Here is a 21,093-nt window from a genome sequence, read left to right as displayed (position 1 = left end):
TATTAATTTTTAAGTATAATTTACAGGCTCAACCAAAAAACCACACAGGAGAGAGAAACACGTTACTTTCACGTTCTATTTGTTGAGGATTGTTGGAAGTAAGTCTTACATTGACTAATTTAGGGAATCATAGTAGATTTATAAGTAAGGAATACATCTTCATTGGTACCAAGCTTTACACGAGAGCTTATGCTCAAAGTAGACAATATCATACTATTGTAGAGATTCGTGATTCCTAACACTATCACGTTCTAGAACTTTCTTGTGATAAGTAGTATTATGAAGAACTATACGAACAAATCAAAGCTGGCAATTTATTTACGAGTAAATTAGCTACCATGTATACACATGGGAGAATTGTCCGTACCTGACCTAACTTTTATGTGAAAAGGTTCCTTCCTAAATTAGGAATTCAAGTCAAAATTTGCACACCGGGCGGCTCTCCCTCCTTCCTTTTATCTTACTTTCATGCAAACCCAACAAAAAAAAAAAAAAAAAAAAAAAAAAAAAAACATGTTTTTTTTTTCTTTTTTAAATTTTATTTAATCTTATTATTATTATTATTTTTAATAGTTCAAAATTTTAAAATACAGATTTCTACGTCATTATAAAAAATATTTTATTTCTCTCTCCAATCAATATAAACAGGAATATTCTATTTTATGCACGAAATGTTTCTTAGAAGCTTCAAAATTAAAACGAACATTTTAAAAATTCAAAGATTTAATCGAATTAATACGGTATGAAATTGAAAAATTATATCAAATCATAAAGACTTAATTAAAAATTAAAAAAGGAATTTTATTTTCCAGAAACTGATTTTTCATATGAAAAGAATCAAATATTTATATACCCCACCAAATTTGCCTTTTCCCATTATTTATCATATATATATATATATATATATATAAATTATATTAATATTAAGAGAGTGAAATTCAAATTTGGCTTACCCTGCAATTACAACAAGATGATGGGTCCCAAAATTTTAATTTTGTGCCTTTTTTTTAATTTCTTTATATATTTACTAATTCATCAAAACTTTAATATATTTATACATTTGACCCGGAATCTTCGTCGATTTTTCACAAATTCACACCTTCTTTTCATTATTCAAATTTTATCCCCTCTATATTTCAACTACTTTCATGCTCACTCCTTCCCAAAAATAAATAAATAAATAAATACTCGTTATATTTTAAATATTATAATATTATCTTTAATATATTAATGAAAAAGTCGATACGTTTGAGTGTCATTATTTCATATTTAGCCGACGTTATCTCATATTTAAATTTTAATGTAATATTAGAATGATTAAAAATATTCTTAAAATAATAAAAAAATAAACAGTTTTTTTTTTTTTAAATTTTTATGGTTAAATATTATAATAATAATAAGCGGAAAAAGAATATATATATATGGATAGACAGAGAAGAGAGAAGGGGGAAAATTATTGGGCAAAAACAGAAAGAAACGGAAATCGAGGGAAAATTGGGGAAATGGGGAACAGTATGGGGGGAAGACGGAGAGTAAAGGTAATGAAAGTGGACGGAGAGATTCTGAAATTGAAGACGCCGATTCGAGTTTCAGAGGTTTTGAAGGATTATCCGGATCATGTTTTGATGGAATCGGAGGCTGTTAAGCATTACGGAGTGAAGGCCAAGCCATTAGAGCCGCAACAGGATTTGAACAAGAAGAAGATTTATTTTCTTCTACAGTTACCGAAGATCTCCAATCCGGAACCGCCAGAGCGCATTCCGAGGCGAGTTCGTTCTTCTGGCGTCAATATGTCCGCCAAGGATCGTCTCGACCTTCTCATGCTTTCGCGGAGGACGATGTCGGAGGTCGCTATTACTAGACCGTCTCCGGTACTGGCTGCTGCTTCCTCTGCTGAGCCGCGGTTTCATAGCGGCCCGATGCAGGTTAAAATGAAGATTCCGAGATCGCAGGTCGCTAAATTGATGGAGGAGAGTCGGAATGAAGGAGAAATCGCGGAGAAGATTATAAATCTTTATTTGAAGAACGAGGTCAATAGCGGCGGCGGCGGCGGCGGTGGCCATGGCGATGCCGTTGCCGGTTCCGGTGGCGTCGACGCCGGCCGTCATCCGGAGCCGTGGAAACCCAGCCTCGTTAGTAGCGTTAGGGAAAATTCAAAGGTTCATCGCGAGGTATGTTCGTCGTTCAAATTTTTCGCTCTGACAGTCCATTAATTTTATTTTCATTTATTTATTTATTTATTTATTAAATATCCTTTTAGAGATTAAATTAAAAAAAAAAAAAAAAAAAAAAAAAAAAAAAAAAAGAAGCATTTTAGCTAACTAGAAAATGAACAACCCAACAAACTCTGCGTTTAATTGTTGGAGTCTTTAACAACCGAAAATTTATTAAAATTTATTAAAATATTTTTAAATGTATTAAAAAATAAAAAATGATTGATTATTTTGAAAGGCAACAAATTTGAATAGGTAAATTTGATTTTCTTCTTCAATTTGACTTTGCCCAATGGGTATACGACGGTGAATACCTTTTAAAAATATTTAAATAAGAAATCTCAATTTTAAACATTTTATTTGGTCAAAGTTATTTTGTTTTTAGATTTGGTAAATGTTTTTAAAATTTATTCAATTTTAAAAAATAAGATTTGAAATGAATTTGTAAAAAAGTTGAAGAAAAACAATTTTGTATTTATTTAGACCAGATTTCAAAATATTGAATTATCTTATTCTATTAATATTTCTATCTAAAATTTAAGGTTTGATTAACAAGACATTAGGGAACATAATATTTGGATGTAGACACTACGTCAGGTTTAGATAAGCAATAAGAAAAGTAGACTCTTATTGGACAAGTTTGCCCTTTTGGACTTATCTATAATTATGATATGTGATGAGGATTTATGGATTTTATATAACTTTCTTAATTTAAATTATTAAGGACCTATTGAAAGATAGTGGAAGTTAGATAGAAAGATAGACAGTGATACAACTAGAAAAGTACCTATTAGGTGGAGGACCCAAAATTGACTTTTCCATAACCAAAGAGGACTAATCTTTAATTAAATGATTATTAGGTCCAAAGTGAGTGAAAATTAGGTTTTGGTCTCATTATTCTAATATATTTCCACCTTAATAAAGTATTTATTTCAATTATTTGATGGAAAATTGTGAGCATCAGTAAAAGGGTGAGGGAAGGAATCTAGTTTAGAGGGAAGACATAGATAGATAGCTTCCCTTTTCGAGCTTCCTCTCAAGGTTTTTAAAACGGGTTTGCTAGAGAGAGGTTTCCACACTCTTATAAATGCTTCTTTCCCCTCTTCAACCGATGTGGGATCTCACAATCCACCCCTTTCGAGGCCTAGCGTCCTCTCTAGTATACGGCTTGGTGTCAGGCTCTGATACCATTTGTAACGTCCTAAACCCACCACTAGTAGATATTGTTCTCTTTGGGTTTTCTCTTTGGGGCTTTCTTTTAAGGTTTTTAAAACGCCCCTTGTTAGGGAGAGGTTTGTAAACCCATCACTAGTAGATATTGTTCTCTTTGGGTTTTCTCTTTGAAGCTTTCTTTTAAGGTTTTTAAAACGCCCCTTGTTAGGGAGAGGTTTCTACACCCTTATAAAGAATACTTTGTTATCCTCTCCAACCGATGTGGGGTCTCACAATACACCCCTTTTGGGGTCTCACAATCCACCTCCTTAGGTGCCCAGCATCCTCGCTGGCACTCATTCCTCTCTCCAATCAATGTAGGATCTCACAATCCACCCCTCTTCGGGGCCTAGTGTCCTCCCTGGCACCCCACCCGATGTCTGGCTCTAATATCATTTATAACAGCCTAAGCCCACCATTAGTTGATATTGTCCTTTTTAGGCTTTCCATTTCGAGCTTCCCCTCAAAGTTTTCAAAATATGTCTCTTAGAGAGAGGTTTCCACTAATTCATTCTCCTCTCCAATTGACGTAAGATATGATACTAAATTCAACAAATTTAAAATTGATATTACGTTAGATTGAAATTAATGAAATATATAGGTGATGATGGAAGTTTTTAGTTGATTGTTAGGAAATAAATGTAGCATAAATAATAGACAACCATTCATGTATTATAGATTTGTTTATGCAGTTTTATATGAATATAATTTTTATTTTGTAGGAGAATTTATTGATTGAAAAATGGAAGTTGGTAGTTGAATATATGAATGAATAAATAAATACATTATTATATTTATAGAAAACAACTTAAAATCAGTGGCTAAAGGCCCACTGATTGAAAATTGGAAAGAAAAAGAATGGTAGTTTCAGAAGTGGAGAGGGCACAGACAGATTGGTAGGTTATCAACTACGTCGGCAAGAAAATACAAAATATGAATCAAATAAATTCATCATTTCATTTTGAATGTTCAGACTTCAAGTTGTTTTTAAAATTTTTGTTTTTATTTAGATCAATAATGAAGTTTGATTAGTTGCTTCCTTGGTTGTTGTATGCATCTGGAAAATGAGACTGAATAAAACAATTAATCACTTATATCCCCCATCTAATTTTCTCGTTTCTTATATTTTAATTCTCGAACCTTTTGTCTGTTCATATCTATTGGATCATTCAACTTTCTCGAACTTCTTGTCTGTTCATATCTATTCAATAAATTCTTAAATCTTTGTTTTTGCCTACTAGATACTAAATTGAAAGTTTTGAGTCTTGCAGCATAAATTAGTTTTATGTCTCATTAGTTCTTACAACAGTCCAAGCCCTCCACTACCAGTAGATATTGTCCACTTTGACCCGTTATATATCGTCATCAACCTCTTAGTTTTAAATCGTGAGGTTGATAGCGATACGTAACGAGCCAAAACGGATAATATCTACTAGAAGTAGAAGGTTAATGGTAGAGATTTGAATTTGAAGTTAGAAGTGGGAGGAATTTGTTTGTATGAGTTGTGTAGTGTTTGATTGATGAGTGAAGCTAACTTTGAAATGAAATATACAGAAACGGGTGAGTTTCTTAGCGATGGATGAAGGAGAAATTGGTTTAGCTGTAGCACCCAATCACTAGCACACCCAAAGTTTTGGATTAAGAGAAGAAGATGAAGATGAAGATGAAGCAGAGCATGTGGCAAGTATATGTATGTGTTGTTTTTATTGCTTCCTTCATGTGTTCCTAATTTGGATATAACTTCTCTTACATTAAAAAGAGTACAAATTTGATAGACTCATAGTCCGCTCAGATTAGGGATGTTAATTACTATAATATATATATATTTGTATATAAAATGAATCATATCTGTTTGATTAGTTTGTGTGGGGATCACATCTCTATTATCAAATTTTGTAATCGCATCATAATATCTCATAAATTTGGGAAGGGGTGGGTTACGGACTCTTAACTCAGGATTCTTGTAGTTTTGGAGAATCCAACTATAGGAGAGCCAGGAATAGAGAGTTTTCCTCCATTCTCTGCGTCTCCCCGAATAGCGAATAGCTAAATTCTGAATCCATGAATCAAATCTCTCCAAGTAGGATTCAGACCTAAGACCAATCGGTTAACAGTCGACAGTTCTACCACTGAGTTATTGAGAAACAAAAGTAAATTAGGTCTCAGAGAATTCAATTTCCGTTCTCTAACACATAACCAGTATGAGCTTGAGGTTTCCTTCGTAATTCCCATAATTTTTTCATTCTGGCCTCGTTCCATGTAAATATTAATTAAGATGGAATCTTATTATGACCATGTTGACGTCATACGCTCTCTTCTTACCTCAAATTGCATGATGGTTTGAAGAATCTCATTTAATTTCTTATTAATAATATTTGAAAAAATAAATAATGTGTAGTTGACATATTTAAATGGGTCAAATATTACTAAAATTATAAATTTGTTTAAGTTAGAGTTTAATTATTATGGTTTTAAAAAATAGTTTGAAGATTTATCAAAGGCATAATTTCCTATAATTTTTTTTTTAATTATAGGATTATATATACTTACTTTTAGTCTTTATTTTACTGTATTTAAAATTTTATTTTAATAAGTTTATAGTACCAACTATTATATTTATAAAAATATTATACTAAAAATCATATTATATTATTATAAAATGGACCTAAATTTCACAAAAAAAAAGATTAAAATATATAATAAGTCTATTAATTTTTAATTTTGTTTTTAATAGGGGTTGAATTTTAAAATATTAATTTCAATTTATTTTAAAATAATCTAAAGTAGGTCTCACATTATTCTTAGAACGATCCATTAAACCTCGTATGGATGATTCCATGTTCCTTTTAAAATAAAAAATCCATGTCCTAGATATTCTGTAGAACGACCCATCATTTTCTTTAAGAAAATTTTTCGGGTTTTCTTAGATTTCATTACTCGAGAAGTGTGTTCTTAAAATTAACCCATTTTATCTTACAGTCACGTAAAGTTATAAAGTTTTTTTGAAGTTTTAATTGAATCAAGGTAGAACTTAGATTATCCTTTTACGACAGTGCTTACTCAAATTCCCAGAATCGAGTAGCATGAATCCTTTGGAGCGTTTGCACGTTGAAATAGATATGAAAAAAAAGGCTATGAGTTTGTTATGATATTGAAATTTGAATAAAGGGAGGAGGTGCGTATGGGACAAGTAAACACTTTAATTTATGGTATTAATTTCTTTGAATGAAAGCAACAATCCCATATTAATCCCACCACCTTAACTACTTATCAATTCCTTGCTTCATCAAACAACCAATTCGTTGACAATTCGAACGTTTCAAGGATCAAGATTGAAAGTTTATAAATTTATTAAAAACGCTTTAACCTAATACGTATCATCATTAGTCTCATGATTTTAAAAACGTGAATGCTTTGTTCGTCTCTCCAACCAATGTGAAATCTCACAATCCACTTATCTTGGGGCTCAGCGTCCTCACTAGCATACTGCTCGGTGTCTGGCTTTGATACCGTTTGTAATCAGCCCAAGTCTACCACTAGTAGATATTATTCATTTTAGCCTATTACATATCGTCATCAACTTCACAGTTTTAAAACGCGTCTACTATGAAGAGAGTCTAGCTCTACCCCAACTAGTGACTGACTCTGATACCATTTATAACAGCTCAAACCCACCCCTAACAGATATTGTCCGATTTGGTCTGTTACGTGTTGTCGACAGTCTCACAGTTTCAAAAACACATTTGGTAAGGAGAACTTTCCATGCCCTTGTAAAGAATGTTATTTTGTTACTATATATATATATATATATATATATATATATATATATATATTTAATTCGAAGTTTCAAAATTTTTATTGAGGGCGTATCTCCGCTAGCCTCACAATTTTAAATTACGACTGGCATGAAGAAATTTTCACACCCATTATAAAGAATGCATCGTTTCCCTATACAACTGACGTGAGATCTTACAATCCACTTGTTTTAAGGGCACAACGTCCTCGTTGACACACCACAGAGTGATTGGCTCTGATATTATTTGTAACAATCTAAGCTCACCACTAATAGATACAATATATTTTAGCTTGTTACATTTTGATACTATCTCATCATGATCGGGAACTTTCAGTTGCACACTCCTAACGAGTGTCATATCATGAATATTACGATATTGCCCCGGCCCTCAAAAAATACATTTGTGAAAAACATATATTTTCCTATTTTAAAAAATTAAAACATTAATTAATTTATAATTTATTAACTGTTGCTTAAAGCCACGCTCTCCCCTTTTATCTTCCTCTTAAATTTCACTTCCATTTCTCTCCTTCTCTCTCACCTCTTCACTCTCTCTCTTCAATTTTCAATTCTTCTTCCTCATGGATTATTATTGTACCTCTCCCGCCACCAGCTACCCCCACCACCACCACCACCACCACCACCGCCGCCACCGGTCCACCGACACCGCCACTCTGTCTCCTGAGGTCGCCGTCCACAAGGCGCTCCTCCTCGTCCAATCCGACTCCCCCGATTCCAAGTTCCAAGGCGCCTGTGAAATTCGCCGCCTCACCAAAACTTCCCAACGCTGCCGCCGCCATCTCTCTGAATCAATCCCTCATCTCGTCTCCATGCTCCACCGTCCTCACTCCCCTGAGTCTCACCTTGAAGCTGCTCTCCTCGCCCTTCTCAATCTCGCCGTCAAAGACGAAAAGTAAACTCCTCTTAGATCTGTTTGCCTTCCTTATGCCCTGATTTCTGTTTCTTCTTTTGATGCCTTCTGGAATTTTTCATTAACTTGCTTCGTTCGTTCTGTTTATTTTAATTAATTGATTAATTGGATTAGTTAACGCTTTCCGAATTTTTTATGAACTCTGCGATTGTCTTTAGAGACTTTCTTCTTTATTCCTTTCCCTCCCTTTGTGCTTTATTTTTTTTTTACTTTTCTATTTCTTACGTGTTTGGCCAGTGAGGATATGCGAACGAAAATCTAATAAGAAATTTGAATAAATTTGTTCGTTGGCCAATTGGATGGCAATATCTTTCTTGGATGCCTTTAACAGAACGATTATGTTTTTAATTCATAAAGAATTTGCGAGTTTATGTTTTTAATTCTTCGTCATGTTGAGCTTCGTTTGTTGTTTTCTTTGGCTTTTGTTGTTGGAGGCTTCCCCTCCTCCCTTTTTTTAGTGTGGTTGGCATGCCACGCGGTAGTTGGGGTCTTTGATTACCCAAATTTGGCTACCTTAGAAATAAAATATGTGTTTCTTTTGTCTGTTTTGTTTTTCAAATAGAATTCCCCAGATATTTTCTTTGATGTGGGTTGATGTTGATGATCTGTTTCTATGAGATTCCACTTTGGTTAAGGAGAAGAACGAAGCATTCTGTATAAGGGTGTAGAAACCTCTCCCTAGCAGACATGTTTTTAAAACTTTTAGGGAAAGCCCGAGGACGATATCGGCTAGCGGTGGGTTCGTGTTTGAAGACATAGAGGTTGAAGGGTTTTGTAGGAAAGATCATGAACAGATGGCTTTAGTCTTTCTAAATGGAAATTCGTTTTATTTTCCGCTTAAAACTGGTTTGATTCTTTGTCATTACTGGTTTTTAGCTCGCTTGTCTATTGCAAGTTCCTCCCTTCCCCATTGAATTATTCTAGCTATCTAAATTCAGTGGCCTACATGTCACACACTAACCAAACATACACGAGAGTCTATGTCGGCAGTGGCAGCTCCTCTGTCACATGTGTCTGAATAAGCACATATGTGGATTTTTTCTGGTAAACGTGACATATTAAGCTCGCCCCTGTGTTGAGGATGGTTGGGAGAGGAGTCCCACATCGGCTAAGTAAGGAATATATCTCCATTGGTACGAGACCTTTTGGGGAAATCAAAAGCAAAGCCAAGTGAGCTTATGCTTAAAGTGGACAATATCATACCATTGTGGAGAGTGAGGGTTCCTAACACCCTGTTATTTCTTTCTTCCTCATACATGACTTTCACATGGTCACGTGCCCCGTCTTGTATCTTCTAGCACATGGGATTTATCAGTGGCTTTGAATTCCTAACAACAATCATGTTATGATGCCTACTTTTAGTTTGTTGCTGATAGGTATCTGGTAATTGGTTCTATGTGTTGTGCTGACTAGTAGTACCAAACTAAGAGGCTGCTTCCTTCATATATTGATTTCTTGCATTATTCCTACAGGAATAAGATCAAGATTGTGGAAGCTGGTGCCTTGGGACCAATAATTGGTTTCTTTCAATCAGAGAGTTTGATCTTACAGGAGAACGCAACTGCATCCTTACTTACTCTATCTGCTTCTACTGTCAATAAGCCATTAATAAGTGCTGCTGGTGCAATTCCCCTTCTAGTAGAGATTCTTAGATGTGGAAGCCCACAAGCAAAGGCAGATGCTGTAATGGCTCTTTCCAATCTTTCGACGCTTCCACGTAATCTTAGCATCATTCTCGATTCGAAGCCGATCCCTTCAATAGTTAGTCTGCTGAAAACTTGTAAAAAATCTTCAAAAACAGCAGAGAAGTGCTGCTCACTGATTGAATCCTTAGTTGGTTTTGATGAAGGTAGAATAGCTTTGATATCTGAAGAAGGTGGAGTTCTTGCAGTTGTTGAAGTGCTTGAGAATGGCTCGCTTCAAAGTCGTGATCACGCTGTCGGTGCACTATTGACAATGTGTGAGAGCGACCGGTGTAAATACAGAGAGCCTATCTTAGGAGAAGGAGTAATCCCTGGCCTTCTTGAACTCACTGTCCAAGGAACACCCAAATCTCAGTCAAAGGCTAAAACACTATTGAGACTATTAAGGGACTCTCCATATCCACGATCCGAGCTTCAACCTGACACGATTGAGAACATTGTTTGCAACATCATCTCTCAGATAGATGGAGACGACGATCAATCGAGTAAAGCGAAGAAGATGCTGGCAGAGATGGTGCAAGTAAGTATGGAGCAGAGTTTGAGGCATTTACAACGAAGGGCTCTGGTATGCACGCCTACTGATATGCCTATTAATACTTGCACCTCTGAAGTTTCTTCTAAGTAACAAAATTTGTTGTTATCATGGAGTTTGTAAGATAAAAGTTTGATAGTTGTTACTGTTAGAAAACAGGAAATGAAAATAAGATTTAGGAAAGCAAGCCAGTCCAGGCAGGTTGTGTGAGTGTCGGGAGACTGGTAAATGTCAATAAAACTGGGAATTGGATCCGTATGAGGTTGAGATCATAGTTCTTTTCTTCTTCTTCTTGCTTGTTCCGTAAAGAAACTGTTTTATTACTGTATAGAAATAGTGAAGTTTAAAAGTGTTCATTTTCCTTCTGATCCTGAATTGCCCATCTTCTTTTACAATTCTCGAAACATAATTGTTGTGAGATCCCACGTAGGGGAATGAAACATTCTTTATAAGGGTGTAGCAATCTCTCCTTAGCAGACACGTTTTAAAACTCTCGAGGGGAAGCCTGGAAGGGAAAGTCCAAATAAAACAATATCTACTAGCGGTTAGCTTGGACTGTTACAGATGGTATCAGAGCTAGACACCAGATGATATGTCAGTGAGGAGGCTGAACTCCAAAGGGGTGGACAACAGGCGGTGTGCCAGTGAGGATGCTGGGCCCCAAAGGGGGCGAGTTAGGGGGTCATACATCGATTGGAGAGAGAAACGAGTGCCAGTGTGAACGCTGGGCTCTGAAGGGGGTGAATCAATGTCCAGCGAGGAGGCTGAACCCAGAGTGGACACCAGGCGGTGTGCCAGCGAAAATGCTGGGCCCCGAAGGAGGGGTGGATTGTGGGATCCCACACGGTTGGAGAGGGGAACAAAGGATTTTTTTTTTATAAAGGTGTGAAAACCTTCCCTAGCATTTTAAAAACCTTGAGGGAAAGTCCAAAGAGGACAATATCTGCTAGCGGTAGGTTTGGGCCGTTACAATAATCATGTAACTTTAACCCTTGGTTGTCAATGTAACTCAAAGGATATTAGATTTTAGGTAGGTGACCATCACCGCTTCAACTTATTACCTCCAAAGTTTTTTACAAGGTCATTTCTTACTATTAGGTCAATTCATGGTATTTCGAAACCTTGGAATAGTACGCTAACTCGAGCATAGTTTAGATAGTTGTTAGAAACTGATATCTTTGCTGATGATTGTGGTATAAGTTTATATGAATTATTAGTATAGCTGTAGCTCCATGTGCATGCTTAGCATAAAGCTTGAGTACTCAATGATCACAAAGCAAAAGAAAGCAAATGAAGAAAGAAGGAAAAGGAAATTGAGAATATGTACTTTCCTTGAGTTACAAGTAGCAATCATCCGTTTCCAAATGATACATTTAGTAATTTCTTTCACGAGTATGAACAGTGATTATTTCTAGTTGTTTCCTTTTAGAACGAGATAAGAACACTAGAACAAAGAGGGCGTTGGATGAATATTCTCATCCTTGGATAGAGAGCAATTCCCACACATAGGGAGAAGGGGTGAAAGAAGAAATGCCGAAACTTAAACATGTTAAAGGTATATATTAGCAATCATGTGATGCTCTCGGAAATTGTGAAAACATGTTAAAAGAACACGTGTTAGATTGTGAAGATAGTTGTAACAACTTAAGCCCACTGTTAGCAGAAATTATCCGCTTTGACCCGTTACGTATCGTCATCAGCCTCACGGTTTTAAAATACGTCTATTAGAGAGAGGTTTCCACACCCTTATAAGGAACGTTTCGTTCCTGTTTCCAGGAAATAGACGTGGAATCTCACAATCCATTCTCCCTTGGAGAACCAGCGGTGTCTGGATCTAATATCATTTGTAACAGCCCAACCTCACCGCTAACAAATATTGTCCGTTTTGGCCTGTTACATATCCCCATCAGCCTCACGATTTTAAAACGCGATTGTTGCTGAAAGGTTTTCACACCCTAAAAAAGAATGTTTCGTTTCTCTTCTCAAGAGAATACCGAGACCATGAAATACTGAAATTAGATTCTAAATCGTGATTAAAATACTTAAAAGTTCGACACGAACGCAAAAAGGAAGAGATAGTTTAAAGTTGTTGTCTACTTTTGGTGAGTGGTGATTACAAGACAACCAAACCAAACCAATCATTGCATCAATTCTCTTCCCCACCAAGCAATGTTTTCCCTTCTCATTCAATAAAACTATTTACTTTATTTTATTTTATTTTAATTTTTCTATTCAAAAACTTAAATAAGGAGTTAATTGTCAACATCAATGAAAAAAGTAGATGAAATATTTTATTTTTCAAAAAATTATTATTATTATTTTTAAATAATAATAAAATAAAAAGCTAGTGCAAGAAAGAAGTCGAGAAAAAGGAGCGAAGCTGCTCGACTCATAGGGAGAGAGGTGCTCACTTTTTTTTTTTTTTTCCGTATCTTTCTGGGTGAGACAGAGAAAGAAAGGACAAGGGGGCAGTTTATGCATGGTACTTCTTGATCGTGTCTCTAAGAGATAGTTGAATGAGCGACTAGAACTCCGTAACCTATTATTGATTGATTCTTGATCCGATCTTGAATCACTTGCTAGGAGCTAGTCGGTACGGCTCACTACTATTAGTGGGGTAGAGTCGAAGCTATGGCACCAGAAAGTGAAAAATCTGCCTTCCCGAACCACTCGTGTAACCTTTATGCGTTGGTAGGCTTTCGACTCAATCGAGAGCCCCGGAAAGGTGTAGACAAGAAGTCAACCAAACTGTGAGAACTAAAAGAATGTGAGATCACTAAGTTCTTTGAAAGCATTCAGCTCTCAAATCATTCTCTTATGAATGTTGTCGGATTGGACGAACCAATAACCCGAAAGCCGAGCAAGAATTATATGGTTAGAAAGAAATTTTCACGTTTGTCTCTCTTATGGCCTATACATGAAACTATGGTTCATTGAGCTCATGGACCTAGATCAAATACTTTCTTATAACCATTGGGCCTCGACCAATATTTTGGTCGGCCCAATATTGAAGTAATTACAAATCGATATTCATATGCATTAATTATGGACATATATAAGATATAGCTCAAGCCCACCGCTAGCAGATATTGTTCGCTTTAGGTCAGTTACGTATCACCGTTAGCCTTACAATTTTTAAACATGTTTGAAAGGGAGAGATTTCCACACCCTAATAAGGACTGCTTCATTCCCCTCTCCAACCGATGTGAAGATTTCACTATCCACTCCCTTTAGGGACTAGCGTCCTCGCTGGCACATCGTTTGATGTCTGGATCTGATACCATTTGTAATAACCTAAGCCCACCGCTAGCAGATATTGTTCGCTTTAACCCGTTATGTATTGTCATCAGCCTCACAATTTTTAAACGTGTCTACTATGGAGACATTTCCACATCCTTATAAGGACGACTTCATTCCCCTCTCCAACCGATGTGAAGATTTCACTATCCACTCCCTTTAGGGGCTACCGTCCTAGCTGGCACATCGTTTGATGTTTGGATCTGATACCATTTGTAATAACTCAAGCCCATCGCTAGCAGATATTGTTCGCTTTAACCCGTTACGTGTATTGTCATCAGCCTCACAATTTTTAAACACGTCTATTAGGGAGACATTTCCACACTCTTATAAGGACGGCGTCATTCCCCTCTCCAATGTGAAGATTTCACTATCCACTCCCTTTAGGGGCCAGTGTCCTCGCTGACACATCGCTTTATGTCTAAATCTAATACCATTTGTAATGATCCAAAAGCCCACCGCTAGCAGATATTGTCCGCTTTAGCCCGTTACGTATCGCCATCAGACTCACAATTGTCTACTATAGAGGGGTTTCCACACCCTTATAAAGAATGTTTTGTTTCCCTCTCCAACCGATGTGAGATTTCACAAACAATACGTACGAGTGGCTGAATCCAAACTTTCGACATCTCGATTAAAAATAAATTAGTGATAATATCGAAGATAAAAATACGTCCAAAGAAAAAGATAATGTATTTATTATAGTCTAAATTAAAATATTATGAAGGGCATGATTCATGAAACGTTCCATGTGATTATATTTATGTCCCAACTTAAATGAATCGCTAGCAGATATTGTCTATTTTGGACCGTTACGTATAGCCGTCAACCTTACAGTTTTAAAACACGTCTATTAGGAAGAGGTTTCCACGCCATTTAACACTTCGTTCTCATCTCCAATTAATGTGAAATCTGACCGAAAAACCTCCATCCTATTCTATAGTTTTAAAAAAGATATTATTGTTGATTAAAGTCAACGAAGGAGCGTCCCTGTGCGCGTAAGTGGAATAGGTTGGAACCATTCAATCAATGAAAAAAATTAATTATTTATTATAACATCCCTCACTTTCAGTTCATTGATTATTTTGTAGAAACACGAACAAAATAATCTCTCACTCGAATGTGATCTCAGTTCATTTATGTATCTCTTCTTTACTCAGTGTCACAGTCCAACCTAAACATGCATGCACTCGACTATTCTCAAATGATAACGGGTTGGTTCTTCGTGAGTGTCCATGTAACAACTCGTGTCCAAGATTTGGAATTTGGATTTGACATTTAATGGCCCTGCGACATGGTCACGTTACTTACTTCTCACTTCTAAGAGTGAAGACTATCCCAACAAAGCAACACGAGTTCTTCCAACATGTTTTGCCCTCACTCACATGTACTTTTAAGAGTGAAAACTATCTCCACAAACCAACACCAATTCTTCCAACATGTTTTGTCCCCACAAACCAACTAGAATTCTTCAAACATGTTTTTGTCCTCATTCACATGCATCTTGGAAAAATTTCTAAGAGATCACCCAATATAGAATTACTTCAAGTAAACCTCGCTTGATTGTTCATATGATTGAGCTACCGAAAACAAAGCTGCACTTTATTGGTATAGATAGAGTTGATTGTTCTCTTTTTTTACCACTAGGTCAACTCATCCTCAAGATGGTTGATAGGTTAACATTTGTTCGACTAGAAAAACACTAAATCGTTAGGAATCAGCCAATGTTCTTACTCGATTATCATAACTAAACACAAACACAGACATGTCGAGAAGAATATAGTATTGGGAAGCTGAGAAAAGTCGCCTTAAACATCCAACACAATTGGCAGCTGCAGGGTTTGTTTATGGCGAATGGATTGTGCGATATGTGTGGGATTAGGCCATGTGAGTAAGCATGTGATGGTTTAATATACTAAACTGCTTTTATTACGTGCATGGGGACACCTCTTTTTTCAAAGTCAAAACCATCTGTCTTTTGGATCCTCCCTTTGGCTATTTCCCTGCCTGCATGCATGAGTTTGATGACCCAAATATGTGTAAGGGTGTTGCTTCTTTATGAGTGCCCTACCACTCATTACTCACGTCTTCTTCTTACAAACTCTATCCAACAACATTCGATACGTCACTCGATTCAATCGCGGGACGAAATTAATATCATTAATACGTAGTAGTCACATGCTCACTAGCTTTCTCTTTGGTTCATTCTTTTACCGCTTCTTATTGGGAGAGGTTTCGCTCTGATATCATTTGTAACAATTCATGCTTAAGATTCTAATCAAGATTCAAAATTCGTATTCGGTATCTGATGGCTTTGACATTTCTTTGTTAAGAATGAAAACTATGTTCGTTGACCAATACAAGTTATTTCAGTATGTTTTATTCCTACTGATATGCTTTCTAGGAAAATACTCCAGACATCACTTGACATAGAATTGTTCCAAGTAAAGAACTTTCTTATGATTGAGTCATCGAAAAGGAAAATGCACCTTGTAGGTATAGACGGTAATTTTTAATTCTTTCTTAGTCATTTTGTTCTCATGATCGCTCTCATTTGGATATGGTCTCAGTTCAATCATGTACTCTTCTCTTACTTGGATATCATACAAGCGAAGGAGTTAACACTGATTTAAAAGTAACGAAGGGATAGGGGACCATAGCTAGCATAATACTTCACTCTTACATCTTCTATCTTGAAAGTTCTTATTTAAGTCGTTTGCATTTGTTTGACCAATCGACCACAAATTGTAACATTCTTTAGGTATTAGAAGAGTAAAGGTGTATGGAAAGACTCTAAAATTGAGAGGTTTTCACACCCCATTTCAAGCTCATCGTTAGCCGATATTGTCGGTTTTGACCCGTTACGAATTATCGTCAATCTCACGATTTTAAATTGTGCCTACTAGGGAGAGCTTTCCACACCCTATAAGTAATGCAATGTCTGTTTTGGCCCGTTATGTATCACCGTCAATTTCACAATTTTAAAACATGTCTACAAGGGAGAGATTTCCACACCCTTATAAGAAATGTTTTGGAGGCCACGTCCTCGCTAGAAAACCGCTCGGTATCTCACTCTAGCTTGTAACAAGCTAACCCACAGCTAACAAATATTGTCCACTTTGACCCTTTACTTATCATGATTTTAAAACGCGTCTATTAAAGAGAACTTTCCACACCCTTATAACAAATGGTTCGTTCCCCTCTCCAATCGATTTAGGATCTCACATTTGTTGATCAACACCAAACATATTTTTGATTGACTTGATTACCGTTCAAGTTTTTCAAAAGCTATTCCAAATACACATAGTCATAAGCTAAGTATATTTCTTCCAAGTCTATATTATTGTTTTTGCCCATATAACAAAAATTTAGTACCCTAACCCTAATCTATATATATCTTCGAATCATTCATCCATATATTTTAATACATTATTACAAACATCAACATCATCGCTATCATTTCAATTAGTCGATCGACAGCGAATATGAACAAAAACATCATACGTTCATAAAAAAAAAAAATATTCATATACAAAACCAAGTCAAAATAAACAGGGATTCCACCGCCACACCAATCACATCTTAAAAATAACCCAGAAAATAAGAACCACACCAGCTCAGCTAGTAATGCCAACTTAAAACTTGACATCTTCAACTCCTAAAATATGGGTCCATGATTAAAATAAGGTTAGAATCCACGTGCTAGCTTGACTGTGAGAGAGCTGAGGGGAAGCACACAGGAAAGTGCTTATTGTTGGTTCCTCAGATCGATCAGTTTTAGGGTCTAAAATGGTGACCACAGGAATCTCAAAGACGTGGGGTTGGCGACACATCCGCCGACCCTTTCTCGCCTCTGCCAGCTGCTCCATCCCAACACATAAACCCATTAAATTATGGCTTTCAACTCATACCATCCACATTCTACCCAACCCCCTTCTTTTTTATTAAGACTCATTCATCTCTTTCCCCATGTTAATTGATTATGGATGTACACATTGTCCGTTTTGACTTGTTACGTATTGTTGTTGGTCTTAGGGTTTTAAAACACGTGAAAAAAATAAGGAATGCTTCGTTTTCCTCTCCAACCGATGTGGGATCTCATAGTTCACCCCCTTGGAAGCCGGTGTTCTCACTGACACACTGCCTAATTACTGACTCTGACACCCTTGGTAACAACTCAAGCCCACCGCTAGTAAACATTGTCCGTTTTGGCTTGTTACGTATTGTTGTTAGCTCTTATATTATTTGTAATAACTCAAACTCACCGCTAGCAAATACTGTCCATTTTGGCCCATTACATTTCACCGTCAACCTCACGGTTTTACAACACGTGAAAAAGAATAAGGAATTCATCTACTTGGGGGCCAGCGAGCGTCCTCACTGGCTCACCTCCTCCTAGTGACGGACTATGATATCATTTGTAACAACTCAATCTCACTGCTAACAAATATTATCCGCTTTGGTCCGTTACATACGTATAGTCGTTAGCCTTACGGTTTTAAAACGTATAGTCGTTCCTCTCTCTAACTAACGTAGGATCTCACACCTCTAATCTCAACCGTACAACTAGTTAAGTTCACTAAAAAATAATAATAATAATAATAATGGGTTATAATTGAAAACAAGTCAACAATGAGAAGGGAATTTTTTATATAATATAAAAACATAATTGGATTAATTAGAACCCCTACAAATAGGGTCAAGAAAGTACGACGGTTGTGTATCCTTTGAGTACTTTTAAAGCACTCTTCAATACTCTTTTCTTTGCCTCTCTCAATGGCACTTGCAAACTCATCTGTACATGAAGCCGATGGCATGGACAAAGCTGGTGGATATATCAAGTCTATACCCATTGCTACCCATGACACTCCAAATGCTACCTTTCTCTTTCGAAACACGACGAATTACCAACTCGATCACCATCAGCAGCAGCAGCAACTGCCTCAGTCTCTCATCAACTTCAAGTGTGGGATTGATAACATTTTCCATAAGAACAATGAATCTTTGCTGAGCTTTGAGCCACAAGGGGTTGGTCAAGACACTTATAATTGGGATGATCACCAGCGTTTGATGGAAGATCCCAATTGCTTTCAAACAGCCACCAATGGTTATAGCTCTCCAAAAGAGAACAAAAATGGTGATGGGTCTGTGTATGATTGGCTTTACTCTGAAGCAAGTGGTGTTTCTGATGCCATTCAGGAGGCTGAAGGAGCTCACGAGATTGCCAATCAAAAGCGACCTCATATGGTATTGAATTTCAAAGTTCTTACCTTTTCTTTGCAACAAGTCCTCAATTTTTTTTTCGTTTTTGTTGAGAAATGTGAGATCTCGTATCCGATTGGGGAGGAGAACAAAACATTCTTTATAAGAGTGTGGAAACCTCTTCTTAGTAGACGCGTTTTAAAAACCTTGAAGAAAAGCCCGAAAGGTAAAATCAAAGAAGATAATATCTACTAGCAGTGGGCTTGAGCCGTTACAAATGGTATCAGAGCCAGACAACGGATGATGAGCCAGTGAGGAAGCTAAGCTCCGAAGAGGGGTGGACAAGAGGCGGTGTGCTAGCAAGCACACTGGGCCCTAAAGGAGGTGGATTGGAGTGTCACACATTGATTGGAGAAGGGAACGAGTGTCAGTGAGGACGCTGGCCCCCGAAAGAGGGTGGATCGTAAGATCCTACATCAGTTAGGGAGGAGAACAAAACATTTTTTATAAGAGTGTGGAAACCTCTCACTAACAGACCGTTTTAAAGAAAGACAAAAAAGAACAGGCTTGGGTCGTTACCGAAAACGTTTGAATTCCGAGCTAAATTACAAGTTTTTTTTATTTTGAAAGTTAGCTTTTGATTGATTGATTGACAGGGAGAGAGCAGTGGGAGTGTTAGTAAGAAGCAATGCACAACAGTTGCAGCTAAGAAACAGAAACCCAAATCATCAACAGCAAAGGATCCACAGAGCATTGCAGCCAAGGTTTTAGTTTGTTTTTTTGACAACGTTGGCTTACAATTTAAGGAACAAATATTTTAAGGTTCTGAAAGAATGTCTGCTTTTGTCTTTGTTTTTATGTTTCTTAGAATCGACGAGAGAGGATTAGCGAGCGGCTGAAGATACTTCAAGAATTGGTTCCCAATGGCTCCAAGGTGCTTACTCTTATCTAATATAAAAAACATGTTCATATCTCAATCCGCCTCGGCAGATCTTCTTCTTAACTAGCTAATGTGAAACTCTAAAAATCTCTTCATCTTAAATAGTCATTTATCCGTCTAGCACTATCCCGTGTTAGCTCCTTTTCGTCAATCTAATACATCTCTTCCATGCATATTTCCTATGAACACACCTTTAAGGCTCACATGTCTATTTATTTGACACCCACCCAAGAATTCTATGTGAGATCTCACATCGGTTGTAGAGAGGAACAAAGTATTTTTTACCAGGGTACAAATATCTCCAAACCCAAAGAGAATAATATCTGCTGACGTGGGCTTAGGTGGTTATATTCTATTACTAAGTTATGGGTACGATTGTGATAGGCTAATAATTACTTGATATTGTACACATTGAGCATAAGCTCTCGTGATTTTGTTTTTTGGTTACCCAAAATGTTTTGTTCGAATGAAGATAGTGTCCCTAACTTCTATATCTATGATCTTTCTCGTGAAACGCTAATAATTTGTACTTGTTTGCAGGTTGATTTGGTAACGATGTTGGAAAAGGCAATTAGTTATGTAAAATTTCTTCAACTACAAGTGAAGGTACAAATTCCATATCACTCTGTTTCCAAATTTTGGATAAAGATCCTTCCCTTGTTGGCTCTGATATCATAGTAAAAATTTTGAATATCAGATCCTAGCTACGGATGAGTTTTGGCCAGTTCAAGGTGGGAAAGCTCCTGATATATCACAAGTTAAGGAAGCCATTGATGCTATTCTTTCATCTCAAAGAGAAAGAAGTTCAAGCTCAAACAGTCAAAAATGATGGAATCAGTAGACATAATTTGTATGAGAACAGTTTAGAGCACTCAATAATTCAAACCCATGAATTAATAAACCATTCTGATAAAGAAATGACAAAAAAAACGACAAGATTTGGATCAGAAATTAATGCTGTTCCTTAAAAAAATGAAGCTGGAAATGTTGTTCTACCCAGTTATGAACTACTCAATGAAGGCCTCACTTGGAGATCTGTTTAGAAAATTTTGTTTTTTTAAAGGAGAATCTACCAGCAAATTATATGTATATCCTCTGCAGAATTTCATACAGGCGATTAAATGAACAAAATTAAGTCTGTAATGATCCAGAAATAATTAATGCACAGATTTGGAAGATTTAGGATCTTCTCCATTAATAATTATATTAAAAGAAAAATGACAGATTATACAAATAAAATTATTAAATACATGGTGTTCTTGTAAAC

At 36.4% G+C, this 21,093-nt stretch overlaps 3 protein-coding genes across 3 annotated transcripts; all 3 read left to right on the top strand.

Annotated features, from left to right (window-relative positions):
* Positions 1 to 1,467: 1,467 nt before the first annotated feature.
* Positions 1,468 to 5,284, top strand: LOC111790684 (uncharacterized protein At1g66480). Its single transcript, XM_023671698.2, has 2 exons — positions 1,468 to 2,171; positions 4,980 to 5,284. Exons 1-2 carry the CDS (start codon positions 1,503 to 1,505, stop codon positions 5,043 to 5,045), a joined length of 735 nt encoding a protein of 244 aa, XP_023527466.1. The 5' UTR covers positions 1,468 to 1,502; the 3' UTR covers positions 5,046 to 5,284.
* A 2,453-nt stretch (positions 5,285 to 7,737) lies between these two features.
* LOC111788543 (U-box domain-containing protein 17) lies at positions 7,738 to 10,755 on the top strand. The gene is made up of 2 exons (XM_023668897.2): positions 7,738 to 8,134; positions 9,625 to 10,755. The coding sequence occupies exons 1-2, from the start codon at positions 7,803 to 7,805 to the stop codon at positions 10,478 to 10,480; spliced, it is 1,188 nt and encodes a 395-aa protein (XP_023524665.1). The 5' UTR covers positions 7,738 to 7,802; the 3' UTR covers positions 10,481 to 10,755.
* Positions 10,756 to 17,142: 6,387 nt separating this feature from the next.
* Positions 17,143 to 20,853, top strand: LOC111791199 (putative transcription factor bHLH086). The gene is made up of 5 exons (XM_023672454.2): positions 17,143 to 18,931; positions 19,543 to 19,650; positions 19,755 to 19,820; positions 20,367 to 20,432; positions 20,524 to 20,853. The coding sequence occupies exons 1-5, from the start codon at positions 18,461 to 18,463 to the stop codon at positions 20,653 to 20,655; spliced, it is 843 nt and encodes a 280-aa protein (XP_023528222.1). The 5' UTR covers positions 17,143 to 18,460; the 3' UTR covers positions 20,656 to 20,853.
* The last annotated feature ends 240 nt before the right edge of the window (positions 20,854 to 21,093 follow it).

Source organism: Cucurbita pepo, chromosome 1 (assembly GCF_057944985.1).
Source record: "Cucurbita pepo subsp. pepo isolate OVF chromosome 1, ASM5794498v1, whole genome shotgun sequence".
NCBI classification, from domain to species: domain Eukaryota; kingdom Viridiplantae; phylum Streptophyta; class Magnoliopsida; order Cucurbitales; family Cucurbitaceae; genus Cucurbita; species Cucurbita pepo.
This window is presented reverse-complemented; position numbering and strand designations above follow the sequence as displayed.

Bases quoted from the DNA above. Each gene is read 5' to 3' on its own strand.
- LOC111790684 (XM_023671698.2), top strand. From the start codon at position 1,503: ATGGGGAACAGTATGGGGGGAAGACGGAGAGTAAAGGTAATGAAAGTG. The intron at 2,172-4,979 runs GTATGTTCGTCG...TGAAATATACAG, and splicing joins ATTCAAAGGTTCATCGCGAG to AAACGGGTGAGTTTCTTAGC.
- LOC111788543 (XM_023668897.2), top strand. From the start codon at position 7,803: ATGGATTATTATTGTACCTCTCCCGCCACCAGCTACCCCCACCACCAC. The intron at 8,135-9,624 runs GTAAACTCCTCT...TTATTCCTACAG, and splicing joins CTCGCCGTCAAAGACGAAAA to GAATAAGATCAAGATTGTGG.
- LOC111791199 (XM_023672454.2), top strand. From the start codon at position 18,461: ATGGCACTTGCAAACTCATCTGTACATGAAGCCGATGGCATGGACAAA. The intron at 18,932-19,542 runs GTATTGAATTTC...ATTGATTGACAG, and splicing joins ATCAAAAGCGACCTCATATG to GGAGAGAGCAGTGGGAGTGT. The intron at 19,821-20,366 runs GTGCTTACTCTT...ACTTGTTTGCAG, and splicing joins TGGTTCCCAATGGCTCCAAG to GTTGATTTGGTAACGATGTT.